General features: G+C 44.6%; 1 protein-coding gene across 2 annotated transcripts in view; it reads left to right on the plus strand.

Moving 5' to 3' along the window:
* Nucleotides 1-7,306, plus strand: part of SLC35F3 (solute carrier family 35 member F3) — a 316,125-nt gene extending 308,819 nt beyond the window's left edge. For both annotated transcript variants that reach the window (XM_019651792.1, XM_019651794.1), the window contains 3 exons: nucleotides 1,509-1,701; nucleotides 2,517-2,606; nucleotides 5,846-7,306. In XM_019651792.1, coding sequence (XP_019507337.1) covers nucleotides 1,509-1,701; nucleotides 2,517-2,606; nucleotides 5,846-6,081 — 519 coding nt within the window. In that variant the 3' untranslated portion in view covers nucleotides 6,082-7,306. The remainder of the gene's footprint in view (nucleotides 1-1,508; nucleotides 1,702-2,516; nucleotides 2,607-5,845) is intronic.
* The last annotated feature ends 6,395 nt before the right edge of the window (nucleotides 7,307-13,701 follow it).

A 13,701-nucleotide genomic window follows, 5' to 3' on the forward strand; every position in this document is an offset into this window, starting at 1 on the left:
GGTCTCCAGGCTGGAAACCTGACCGGAGGATTCAGTGAGAAATGAGATTTTAACGTTGAGACTTATTGGCCCTCTGTGGATCTAGACAGTAGGACAGAAAAAAATGAAGTACTGTAGAAAGTTACAAGAAAAGGCATTTTGTCCCAGCTCTATGAGTAACTCATTTTATGGTTTCAGGAAGTGAAACAACTGTACCGTCTTGTCCTCCATCAGCTCCCTGTCCTCAGCGCCCATAGAGAGAGACACACATGCCACCTTCCTTCTCAGGAACACGTCTTACCCAGAGAATGTGATGGTCTGGCACCATTATGAGACTCCAAAGCCACCATCCAAATGCAGAAAATATTAAAAGGCCACACTCTGCTCTACTTCGTTTGCTGCGTGCTAATTGAAAGCAGAGAGTGTGTAGAAACACCATCCACAAAAAACACAGATATTCTGACTTAGACATTTGTTTCCATCTTCTCCACTGCCTGGTCTTTATCCAGAGGGCCCAGTAGGTGAAAGGCTGAAAGCAATTTATTTCCCTTTTCATGCTTCCTGTACATACTCGTATACCCAGAAATGCCTGAAAGAGTTGTGAAAAGGCTGAGGAAGGAGGAAGCAGAAAAAGAGGGAGAGACAACAATGCAGACACTCAAATCAGACCACCAGCTCCCTAACTGTCAGTAGTTCACTAACCACAGGGGTGGACGGGGGGCCTGCTGCCTCTGTAAGTTCAGCTTCCCGGCCACTCCAGTCACATTTGTTCCTCTCCTCCTGGCCTTTCGTGGAACTCAAATATATACAAACAAAAACAGGGGCAAGAAATCAAAGTTGGGTTCCTTCCACTAAAACCCATGCTGTTTCTGGGATGTGGGTGGTGGGGACAGAGCAGAGATGAGCCGCAATATTCCCTCCACTTTCAATTTACAGAAAATCTCCTTGCAACCAGAGCCATTTGTCTTGGGGGCAGTGGTTTTCAAAATGCGATGTAGAAGGTCCCTGAGAGGACTGTGGAATCATGGCAGATATTTTTCTTTTTATTATTATTATTTTCAGTTATAGTTGACATTCAGTATTATTTTATATTAGTTTTGGGTGTACAGTATAGTGAGTGGACATTTATATAATTTATGCAGTGATTCCTCTCCCCCATTAGTCCAGTACCCACCTGGCACTATACACGGTTGTTGCAACTCACGGCAGATACTTCTGATTTGTGTGGCTGCCTCATCTTCAAACACTCTGATGGGAGGTTATGGTATCATGAGTACGACACAGATAAATCAAGCACCATGTGAACGAACGCATGGCTCCTGCAAGTGCCCCTCTCTATGTGGCCAGAGAATAACTGTCCATCATGATGCCACTGAGCTTTGGACAGCGAGTATAGGTCAGATCCCCTGCCCTTTCCTGGAGCCTAGCCCAGTAGGTGGGATTTACCTGTCAGGCAGCTGTCCGTTCTGTGGTCCAGCCCAGCCTTAATGACTACGCTACTTCATACCTCCTCCCCTCTTCCTCCGCAGGTTCTGTTCAAGCTCCTCCTGGGCAGTGCAAAGTTTGGGGAAGCCGCCTTATTTCTGTCCATTCTCGGTGTGTTTAACATCCTCTTCATCACCTGTATCCCTGTCATCCTCTACTTTACCAAAGTGGAATACTGGAGCTCTTTCGATGACATTCCATGGGGAAACCTTTGTGGATTTTCAGTCCTCTTATTGAGTAAGTGGCCCTCGCTCGGCCGAACCCCCAGAAGCAGTGACCAAGGAGCTGGACCGTGCAACTTCTGGGGACCTTGGGAAATCTGTGCCCTGAAGGAGGAAAGCGGTCTCCTTTGATCCTTACGTTCTGGTGCTTGTCAACATCTTCGTGTTTCACAAAGGAAAGCCTTTGTGACAATGACACTGGGTTGCAATTCCAGAACCACAGTCACTGCAGTGGTGACTGTGGTCACTGCTGCTCTGAGTAGTGATCTGACAGCCCAGGGGGCTGTGTGTTACCTACTGATAATGGCACACTCAAGGGCTGGGGCGGAGCCGGTGAATGGCACGTGCCAAGCTCTAAAACATTGCCTGATCAGTGTCAGTGTTCAGTCAGTGTTATCAGATGTCATTATCAATGTCATCGTCACCACCCTTACTTGACATAAGGCTGGTCCGAGGCAGAAATGCAGCCTAGGAGATGCTCACCCAGTTTCCATGTAAAAATGCAAATCCCACAGTCAGCCCAGAATCGTCACCAGCAACAGAGGAAAGCAAAGTTACCAGGATGATCAGGAGGCCCCGTCCTCTTTCTAGTGCCTTCTCACTGGCTACCTTTTCCGAATTTATTTTCCCTTCCCTCCTTCATAGCTCAGGGAGGAGAGGGGAGCTGAGTCATCAGGATGTGTGTCCTTCATCCCCAAGTCCTGAAGCCCTTGCAGGAACCCTGAGTTCACCGAGTCAGAGCAGAGAGCAGAGGGTTTGGGGTCAGATGGACCATGGAGGAGGTACTGTCCAGGGTCGGTCACGAGTAACGCCACTTTCCATTCATTTCAGCATTCAATATTGTATTAAATTTTGGAATTGCTGTTACGTATCCCACTCTGATGTCTCTTGGAATCGTCCTCAGTGTACCTGTGAATGCAGGTAAGCCTATGTGACTTTATGTATGTGCTTGTAAACACACATGCACACACACACACCAGCATGCACATGCACATGTGTACACACGTGCTCACATATATTCTCGCTGTGCCTGGTGTAGAATGCAGGTTTAACCTTCTTTATAAAAAGAAAGCATTTCAGTCAAATGTTGATGTTCATTATATAGGCAACCTTTTTTCCATAATGGATTGATTTTCACTTACCACACCAACACACAGAAAGCCTAAAAGCATCTCGATTCTTACTGGTGTGGGCATGAGATGAGTATCATTAAGATTATTAATAAGTGTAGAAAAACATGGGGCAGAAAATATTTTTATTTTTGTGAGTGACTTTCTAGGGGAGAAAATTTGCTCAGGGTGTGTCAGGTACATCGTAGAGATGTGTTTACAAACAGCAGAAGCATAAACGTTATTCTCCACCTCCCAGAAGGAAAAGTGAGCCTTTTCCCAGGTACTCGGGACCTTTGTTTTCCACTGGGGACCGGCCACTCAGTCAGTCGGCAGCTCTTCTGAAGACTTGTCGTCACCTGCCACTCACTTCCTTCCTTTCCTGGCTCATTCCGGTGTGAATTTAGGGGTTCCTTCCGGAATCCCCCGCCTCACACCCAACCTCCCTGTATATAACCTGTGCTCAGCCAGAGGAGGGTTTCGAATCGCTGTCCCATAGCACTTACCCATGGGGTGTTGGCACTTTCAGGTCATTAGAGGGTTAACCCCCCCCCCCAGGGAATATGGTGCTAATACTCCTGGAAGCACAAACAAAGCAGCTGTCCATTTCCTAAGCCTTTTCCTGTGATTTGTTTCCTCCCTCTTCCTGTCCACAGGGTCAGTACATGTCACATTGTTCTGTATACACCTCACCTGGCCCTGACTCTTCAGGAATGCCTCCAGGTGGCGTGGGAGAAGAGGCCTGGCAGGGGCATCAGGGGACAGGCTCGGGCCCAGCACCACCTCTGCCCACCTGGAGGACAGTGGTCCCAGGGCATCACCTCTCTGGGGTGTAGCTTGTCTCCCCTAAAAGTGAAGGTTGTACCTCCCTTATTACCTTGGTTGACGTGAGAACCAAGTGAAATAACCTATGAGCAGCACTTCAGAATGCAGAAAGCCCTCGAGCTGCTGGAGAGCTTGGTAAGAAGTGGTCCGGCCTGTCAGTCTCCAGACACCACAGCCTTCTGAAAAGTAACTGATCAACTTAACCCCCTATGCCTTATTGCCTCTTTACAGGCACAGTGATTTTAGTGTGAAAGGCATATTCCAGGCAGCTCTTCTGTGGAAGCTCACTTTGACCCTATCACACAGGCAGGTATTAGAGAGACTGATCAGAATCACTTCCTCTTATTTACCTAAAACAGAAGAGGTTTAATAATACGAGGTTGGACAATTAAGTTTGTAAATTTTGTTGCCATGATGTTGCTAACCTTTTTTGATATCAGAGGGGTTATTCATTATGAATTTGTACCAACTGGACAAATGTTAACCATGTACTATTTGGAAGTGCTGAAAGGCTGCATGAAAAAGTTAGATGACCTGGACTTTTCGCCAACAATTCATAGCTCTTGCATCATGACAGTGCACCATCTCACACGGCACTGCCTGTGAGGAAGTTTTTAGCCAGTAAACAAATAACTGTATTGGAACACCCTCCCTACTCACCTGATCTGGCCCCCAGTGACTTCTTTCTTTACCTGAAGATAAAGGAAATATTGAAAGGAAGACATTTTGATGACATTTAGGACATCAAGTGTAATACAGTGACAGCTCTGATGGCCATTCCAGAAAAAGAGTTCCAAAATTGCTTTGAAGGGTAAACTAGATGCTGGTGTTCAGTGCATAGCTTCCCAAAGGGAGTACTTCGAAGATCACCCTAGTGGTATTCAGCAATGACGTGTGTAGCACTTTTTCTAGGATGAATTTGCACACTTAATTGTCAGACCTTGTACTACAGAGGAAGGACTGCCATTCAATTGTCCTCTGAAGGAGAGAAGCAAAGGACTCGGCTATTACCCGACACATCAGAGCCGAGTCAGTGCTCAGCTTCTGACCACTCCCAGACGTGTATCTCCAGAGCAGCCCAGGTGTCATGCTAACTGACCATCGATATCTGTTGAATTAACAGAATGTTCTGCCAATATGAAAAATTAAAGTATTTCTGAATTATAGTGGGATAAAAGTGGCACTTAAACTCCACGAAAGGGCTACTAACAAAGGTTTTTTTTTTCAGGTTTAACTTTTACCTCTCTTATTCTTTCTCTGCCCACCATCTAGACCAGGGGAGAATCAAGGCGTGGGGGGCAGTGAAGGAACATATGAGGGACATGACAGAGCCAAGCCTGAAACTGGGCAGCAGAACACATCCCCACACACACAGACATGTGGAGAGCGGGCAGACGGCTGTCCGGCCATTCAGGTTTCAAAAGCTGCACCCTCTGAAGAAAGCAAACCCTCTCTCACAAAATGACATAAGAGCAAAGCAATCTGGTGTTAGAGGGCAGGCTGCAAATTGGCTTTGTCTGGTTTAGTTAAGAAAAGAGAAAGGAAGAAAAAAGAAAGGAAAAAGAAACCCTAACACCCACAGCACTTTTGATCTTTTGGCTGTGAAGAGAGAAGTGAGCTGGATTTTTATTAACTGACGTGAACCCTGTTTCTCATCCTGATGTGAGTCAGAAATGTGAGTCATGAATGAGCCCTGAGCCCCATGGGCCTTTCATACACTTAGCCGGCAATAACACAGGTGGCATTAGAGCCTCACACTAACACTGCCCTGGGGCGGAACTAGAATTGGTATTTATTATCTTCAAAAACCCAATTCAAGTTTGGTCTTCCAAACATATATATGTGCACGTATAGTGAAATAACGCTCTTAAGTTATAAGAATAAAATATGTCATTGTAGAAAATATGACAAGTACCAAACATATAAAGAAAGCAATAACAGTTTCATTATCCTGCCCCGCCGGAGGTGGCCACAATGAACCTTTGGTGTATTTATGTGCATAACAAATCAACGTCTGAACTAAGGTCAGTTTGGAGACATGAATACAAGTGCAAGGCCTACCAGAGAGGTGTTATAAAGTGAAATTTACTACAGGCAGTCCCTGCCTGCCGGGGCAGATCCAACGTGAGGAGGGTTCTGTGCAGGAGAAGACAGCTTGCCCAGGAGCCCCCGCCCCCTCCGGCTTCCCGCTGAGTAACCTAGAAACTGCGTTCTCTGTCTCTGCAGTGGTCGATCACTACACCAGTAATATCGTCTTCAACGGAGTCCGGGTCATCGCCATCATCATCATCGGCCTGGGCTTCCTCCTCCTGCTCTTGCCCGAGGAGTGGGATGTCTGGTTGGTCAAGCTGCTCACCCGCCTCAAAGTGAGAAAGAAAGAGGAGACCGTGGAGGGCGGCGGGGACCTGGGCTCGGGACCGCGGAACAAGAGCAGAAGAGCCCGCCCTTCCTTTGCCCGCTGACGTCATTCTCTGGAACATGTGGGGACGCTCGCGTTAATAATTGGGAGGTCTATTCCTGATGGGGAGCCTCAGTTGGTAAGGTGTACATACCTGTACAGTTTTGGTAACCTGCGGTAAGTTATACGGTATTTATTGGCATGTCCAATTTGCTTGCTGTTTTTCACATCAGACCTTCCACTTAAGGTACCAATTCAACATGAAAGAGAAAAGGAAAACCTCTCAGCTCTTTTTTCAGTGAATATAAAGCGAGTTCAAATTCTCCTTGCCTAGGTTGCTTTGGGTGACAGGCATTCTTGACGAGGCAGGGCGAATGTTTTGACTCTTAGCAAATTACATCGCACACTGTGATTACTTTTTCAGCTATGGTAGGTCATATTTCGTTTTATACCAGAGCTGTACTCTTAATTTTAAGGGATTTCAATGAGCCAAAAGATAAATGTGAGTTCATTGGGATGGACAGATAGGTGGGATGTGAAGAAGTGACTCAGAAAAGGCGAATGGACAGCAAAACCATGGCTAGGACTAGTCTGGGGCAGCAGTTGGAGGAGGACAGGCCTGACCCAGATGACAGGAGGAGAAAATAGTCCTGTCTGACCCCAGCCAGCTCGCTCTCAGGTCTGTGTGAGATCATGCCAGAGAAATCACAGTGCCTTCTACAGAATTTTCGTCTTTACCTATGTGAAGCAAGGTGACATTATACGTCACTGGAGCCGTCTTCTAATTTAGATGTAGAAATCTTTACAAACAAATAAAACTGTGTGTGTGTGTGTGTACAAAAATGACAAAGTGGGTGACCCAGTAATGGACCATGGTTCGCGGTGTGTGACGCGCATACAAGGCGGACGACACAGGAAGTCAACTGCTTTACTTGATGACCAAGACCGAAAAATTATTTATGGAACCTGTACATCTTTTTATGAAACTTTTCAGCACCAGGCTGTTTACTTACACAATTTAGGTCTGCCAGAAAATTCTATCTGTGATAGATCTGTAAAGAGGGACAAGGGGGTTAGAGTTTACTATTTTTGAAGTTTACATTGTTACATACGAAATGGAAACCTTATTTTGAAATGGTGTCATAACCCAATGGTGCACTCTGTAACCATGGAGTCTTTCGTTTCATAGGGGCAAGGGGCATTCATGACCTGAACTTTTTAGCAAATTATTACTCTCAGTTTCCATTACCTGTTTGGCCAAACAGATAAATAAACTATTTAAAAAAGAAGCATTTAGTGCTGTCTTGTTGGCCGTTGGCTACGTTCCCACACCACAAGTTCCAACTCTCTGGTTTGTCTTAACATCTTTCTCCCCGCAAGTCCCACCTTCCTGCACCCAACCACCTCAAGAGCAAAACATTCTTATTGTACAGATTTGACTTGCACAAGAACGAAATGCAGCACAATCAGCCAGGCATCATAGACAATAAGTCTAGAGGCAGCATATCCTTCCACAATCACCCGGTGTCGTCTCTCCCTTTGGGCACCTGCCCCTGCTCAGCTCTGGGCATTGCTTCCAGTTCCTTTTCCTTTACAGACTGGTTCCACAGCTCAACATACACTGGTCTCTTATAGCTGCCTCAGAGTGGCAGCCTGAGTCCCTAAATGGACAGGGCCTTCTTCTGCCTTGAGTGTCCTAACCTAATTCTAGCCCTGGGGTTAGCAAACTTTTGAGACAGAAGAGCCAGTCCTTTCCCTCACAACAATTTAAAATTGATTCGAGAGCCATAAAACAAATGAAATCACCATTATGTGAATAATATCCTTTAAAAATTTTATAAATGAAACTATGATAGTTTTATTTTCATTTTCAGTTTTACTTCAGATCATATGTACATACCCAAAAAGCCACATGTGGCTTGCGAGCCACAGTTGGCCAACTCCTGTTCTAGCCCTACAGAGAATTTGATTTACCCAGCTTTGGTAACGTCTACACTGATATTCCAAGCAGCTGTGGCCAGGGGCTGTGAGGTCCAATGCCTCTCACTGTACAGCTGCAATGGGCCAGGTTCTCTGAGAGGGGGTGTGGGCAGAAAGGTGGTGAGTCTCTTTTAGGCACCTCGTCCTACCACCCACACCTACCCACTACGAGCATCTACACACCACAAACACTTGCTGCATGGGGTCAGAACAAGGAGCGCCTAGCTGTCCAGAGCAGAGCGCTCCCGGCCCATGAGGCCAGTGTGTGCTGTGAGGGGCATCCCCTCAGCCCTGCTCTGGAGCCTGGGGGAGCAGGATCTGGGAACAGTCACCTCCACCACTCTGTCAGGACTCCAAACCCCTCCAGTTACCCCAAGGAGCCAGGCAGATACTTCCTGTGTAAGCCATGACATGAAATTGGGACGCCCTGCACTCGAGCAGATTTACCTTGGTCTCCCAATTGGTGTAAAAGACCATGAAGACCCAAAAGAATGGAAAGCAGGGACTCGAAGAGAGGTTTATACACCTAATGATCGTAGCAGCATCATTCACAATAGCCAAGAGATGGAAGCAACCCAAGTGTCCATCAAGGGATGATGAACAACTGGTGGTATAGCCAAACTATCAATATCATTTACAAAAATAGCATTTACAAAAAAAATAATAATAATAAGGAGGTAGAAATGGTAAGCGAAACGTTAAGACCTGATGACATCCAAGTTGTCTTTTATAAACACAGGTGACTATATAGTTGTTTTATTAGGTTGCATTTTTCCATATTATTTGAGGGTTTTTTCCCAGTTTTATTGAGATATAATTGACATATAATATTGTATTAGTTTAAGGTGTGAACATAATGATTTGGTGCTTGTATGTATTGCAAAATGATCATCACAATAATTTTAGTTAACATCCGTCACTACACAGTTTCAATTTTTTTGTGTGATGACTTTTAAGATTTACTCTCTTAGCAACTTTCAAATACACAATACAATATTGTTAAGTATAGTCGCCATGCTATACATGAGAGCTCCAGAACTTATTTATTTTATAACTAGAAGTTTGTGCCTTTTGACCCCCTTCACACACTTCCCACCCTCAACCCCCCAACCCCTGCGACCAGCAACCACTAATCCGTTTTCTGTATCTACGAGTTTAGCTGTTTTAGATTCCACATATAAATGAGATCAAAGAGTATTTATCTTTCTCTTCTCTGATTTATTTCACTTAGCACTTAGCATAATACCCTCTAGGTCCATCCATGTTGTTGCAAATGGTAAGACTTCTTTTTTAATAACTGAGTAATATCCCATTGTACATATATACCACATCTTTATCTATTCATCCCTGGGACACTTAGGCTACTTCCGTGCCTTGGCTATTGTAAATAATGCTGCAATGAACATGGGGGTGCAGATATCTTTTTGAAATAGTGATTTTGTTTTTTCCGGACATATACCCAAGAGTAGACTTGCTGGATCCTATGGTAGTTTTGTTTTTCATTTGTTGAGGAACCTGTATCATTTTCTGAAGTGGCTACACAATTTATATTCCTGCATTTACTACATTTTAAAGGCACTTGAGCCAACATTTTTAAATTGAGACATTTCACATAAAATACGTATTTCTGATTTCTCTTGAATAACTTCTCTTGAAAGAAGCTTCCAGCAATATTAGGGCTGCATTTCATAGCAAAAATCAGCTGACCCCAGTCTTCAGCCACGCCGTTCAGAAGTGTCTGCATGTGTGTTTGCACTGGCCTTGGCTCATTTGCGTTACTTGCCTGGGCTCTGTAGGCCTCTGAGATTATTCCTTGTGCTGTATGGAGTTCGGGGCACAAGTGCATAAGATAGATAGATAGGCAGATACAGAGGGAGGCATATATGGCCCCACATATAAAGACTGTGTAAAGTGTGTATATCCATCAATGTGTCTGGCAGAAGATAAGGCTGGGGAGATTAAGTAGCACCCAAATCATGAATAATCCTTTCAAATACCTACCTTTTCCTGATTGATACATACACCGACTACAATTAAAAGGCCTATATGGCCAACAGCCCACGGGAGGGGTCCCTTCTTCACACAGCATCATGATGGAGCTCCAGGAGGCGTCAGGCAGAGACATCTGTCAAAATATTTCATGACGAGCAGGACCAACGGCGCTTGTACACGTCAGAGCAGGTGGAGGCAGGCTGGTCCTAGAACGCCATCTGGGACTGCACATGGGCACCATGCTCATACACTTAGCTAATGGAATTGAGAGAGGGCTGCTTTCAGTACAGAGATGTGACCGGATCAATCTAGCAAGCAACAACACAGACACCAAAGAATCAATAAGAAGGGAGCTTCAGTTTTCTGGCTGAGATCTGGCAGAGGGGGATCCCTGTGGATCTCTGATGAAAAAGCCACAGAGAAGTCAAAACTAAAAATAGAAACTCTTTTAGCTTTTATGGGAATTCAGAAGTGTATGCTATACAGATGATTATATTAACATTAGAATTAATAATAGATGTTTGCAGGAAACACTGCATATTTCCAAACAACCATCGGGAATGCTAAGACCCTTTTAGGCTATTATAGGTTATTTTATATATCACTTATGAGAAGTCAATTCTAAAAATTCTGTGTATATGAATGGGCATGTGAAGGTGTCTATATATGTATTTACACTTTCATCTGTACTGGTCTTTCACTGTCATGTGAATCTGGGAATTCTAAACATTTAATACTAAAAACTAAAATGACTTCTTCATCATCTATGGTGTTTTGCTACAATGCATTATTTGTGAAGTTCTAATTAAATTGAATATTCAATTGAGTTTCAGATTTACAGCGACAAGAAGGCACAGTAGCAATTACTATTATATGATTTGGTGGCTTCCTTCTCAGTCCAGTCTAGACCAGGCCCCCTGAGTGGGGGAGTAGAGAAGAGTCCTTAGATCTGCTTTGGGTGCATGTATACAGCCATGAGTTTACCACCATGGTCACTAGAAAACCCTGATGGAGTCACTCTTCTGAGGCACAACACACCACCTCCAGAAAGGCCTTCGTGAAATTCAAAATCAACCTCTGAAAAGATTCGTCCATTGAGTCCATTAATTTATTTACCCAGAATTCCCTTCAATGACAGGCCAGTAAGTCACCTAATATGCCCTGAGAGAAGGGGACATAGGGCAGCCAGGCTTTTTTTTTCTAGTCAGCTATTGTTACAATAATGCTGCATTAAAAACCCACCTTGTACCTGGTGGTTTATAAGAAGCCACTGTTTGCTCATGCTCTGGTCTGCAGGCAACTGCCCTTTGCTGATGGAGGAGGGGCTCGCCACCAGGCTGCTGGTGGGGCTCAGCTGCCGGGATGCTCAGGTCTTTCCATGAATGCAGCTGCCTCGGTCTTATTTTTGTCTTCCACTCACTTCTGTTATTTTAACTGAGCATTGTATATGATTGTGTTTCCTCTCCTTTCTTTGCACATCAGTTATTCTTATTTTTTAAATTTTTTTAAATGGTTGACCTAGAGTTTGCAATATACATTTACAACTAATCCAACCACTTTAAAAAAAAAAAACTATACCATGTCACATGCAGTGTGAGTACCTAATACCAAAATAATCCTACTTCTTCCCCTCACCCTTGTATCATTGCTGTCATTCATTTTATATATAAACATACATAAGCATATATGTACTTATATAAAAGTAAGATAGATACATAAGCATATGTAATTGCATACATTGTAATGTTGTTTGCCTTTTGTTATGCTTTCTAATTATTTTCTTGATAGCCAGACATGACGTACCAGGTGAAAGGAGCTCCAGTAAACAGGCCTTTGGTGATGTGGTGGTGAGCTGTGGGGGGAGGGACGCGTCCCTTAGTCCTGTGATGAGGTCTCGTCTTTCAGTGAGTCGGTGCCCCTGGACTGTGGACTTCTCAAATGGGTCTTAGCATTTTTCCTCCTCTCTTAGGTGGGAGAGGATGGCTAACGCGGGCTGGAGTTGGGTATCTCCCTTCCCCAGGTGAGTTAGGCTCTGAGAATAACCCTGCAGGTTAGGCTCTGGTTAACTAGTTTCACCTGGGGGCAGCCTTGATAAGAACAGGGTGCTGACGTATTTTAAAATGGCTCCTTTTCCTTTCCTGCTGCCTGACGCTTGGAGGATTTTTCTCAGATACCTGCTGTGGGAACCTGGTTGAACTCCTAAAGGCATATCGATAATGTGGGGAGGCCCTCTGTGCCTGGGCCCCTTGGAGTTTTGAACTGACAGTGCATCTTTCCTGCCCTGGTCCCCTGCAGTCTCAACTGCTGGGCTCTGCTTTGGTGAGTCCTCTCTCTGTTCCTCTGGCTGTCTGTCCAGTTTTGGGGGCAGTGTTTTGCCCTGCGTCCTCACCTCTCTTTCAGGTCCTAGAAGAGCTGTTGACTTTTAGTCTGTGCTTTTAACTGATTAGGATGGAATGGTGCCTTCTAAGCTCCTTACGTGCAGAACTGGAAACCGGAAGGGCTTACCTTACTTTTTCAAAACACTGTAAGAAATACTTTGAAAAATGGGTGAAAGGGGTCAAAGGTACAACCTTCCAGTTATAAAATAAATAAGTCCTGGGGATCTAATGCACAGCATGGTGACTATAGTTAACAATACTGGGTTACATATTTGAAAGTTGCTAAGAGAGTAAATCCTAAAAGTGTTTATCACACACCAAAAATTCTGTAACTGTGATGACTGATGTTAATTAGACTTATTGTGGTGACCATTTCACAATATATACAAATAGTGAATCATTGTGTTGCACACCTGAAACCAGTATAATATTGTATGTCAATTATACCTCAATTTCAAAAACTAAATAAAATTTAAAAAAAATACTGAGGTAAGGGAAAACAAGTGATTACAGAAAATACAGTCTGCAAACATAGGTACTTCTGCCATCTGACCCTTGACCTTCAGTGATAGGGCTGCTGCCCTCGCAGGCTTCAGGCTGCCCCTGCCTCCAATGGGCACCCCCCTCACGGCCCTGGCCTGACACCCAGATTTTCAGCCTACCCCCCTTAGAGGACTCCCCTCTCACAGCTCTCAGCCTGGCCCTCACAGCCATGAACATTTTTATTGTCCACCATAAAAGGAGCCCATTCCTTTCTGGCCAGTGTGCCCCTTTGCACACATGGGATCGAAGCTTCTTCATTACTGTAGGTCTGAGACTGTAGAGATGTAACCGGGTTCCAGGTGAGAGATGCACTGTCATGGCAAGGTCAGCAATAGGGCACCACCCTCCAGGTGCAGCCCCTTCCACCGCGAGCCCGTGTCCAGTGGGATTGCCTCACAGCTGGTCATGCAAGAGTTCTCTGAGAGTGGAGCCTGTGCTCACATTTCCTTTTAACACCCACAGTGTTTGTGCCTATTCTTCTTAGAGTCAACTGGACCCCTAAGATACACTGAGATGTTCATTGCATCCTATTCTCCTGAAGTTGTTTTGGTTTTGACACTAACAGGATTTTACACGTTGTCATTTATTTGTTCCATAAATGCTTTAAAAATGGAATCTGCATAATTGAAATAGCCCCTGTCTTTAGGAAGCTTAGAAATTAATAAGAGGACTGATCGGAGTCACGGGACCTCTACTACCAGGCGGCATGAGGCAGCTGACTCTCGGGGCAGACTTTGTGCTGTTTTGATCTGGAGGGATTGGGAGCTACTTCATGAAGGAAATAACTTTTT

Source organism: Hipposideros armiger, unplaced genomic scaffold, assembly GCF_001890085.2.
Source record: "Hipposideros armiger isolate ML-2016 unplaced genomic scaffold, ASM189008v1 scaffold_167, whole genome shotgun sequence".
Taxonomy (NCBI): Eukaryota; Metazoa; Chordata; class Mammalia; order Chiroptera; family Hipposideridae; genus Hipposideros; species Hipposideros armiger.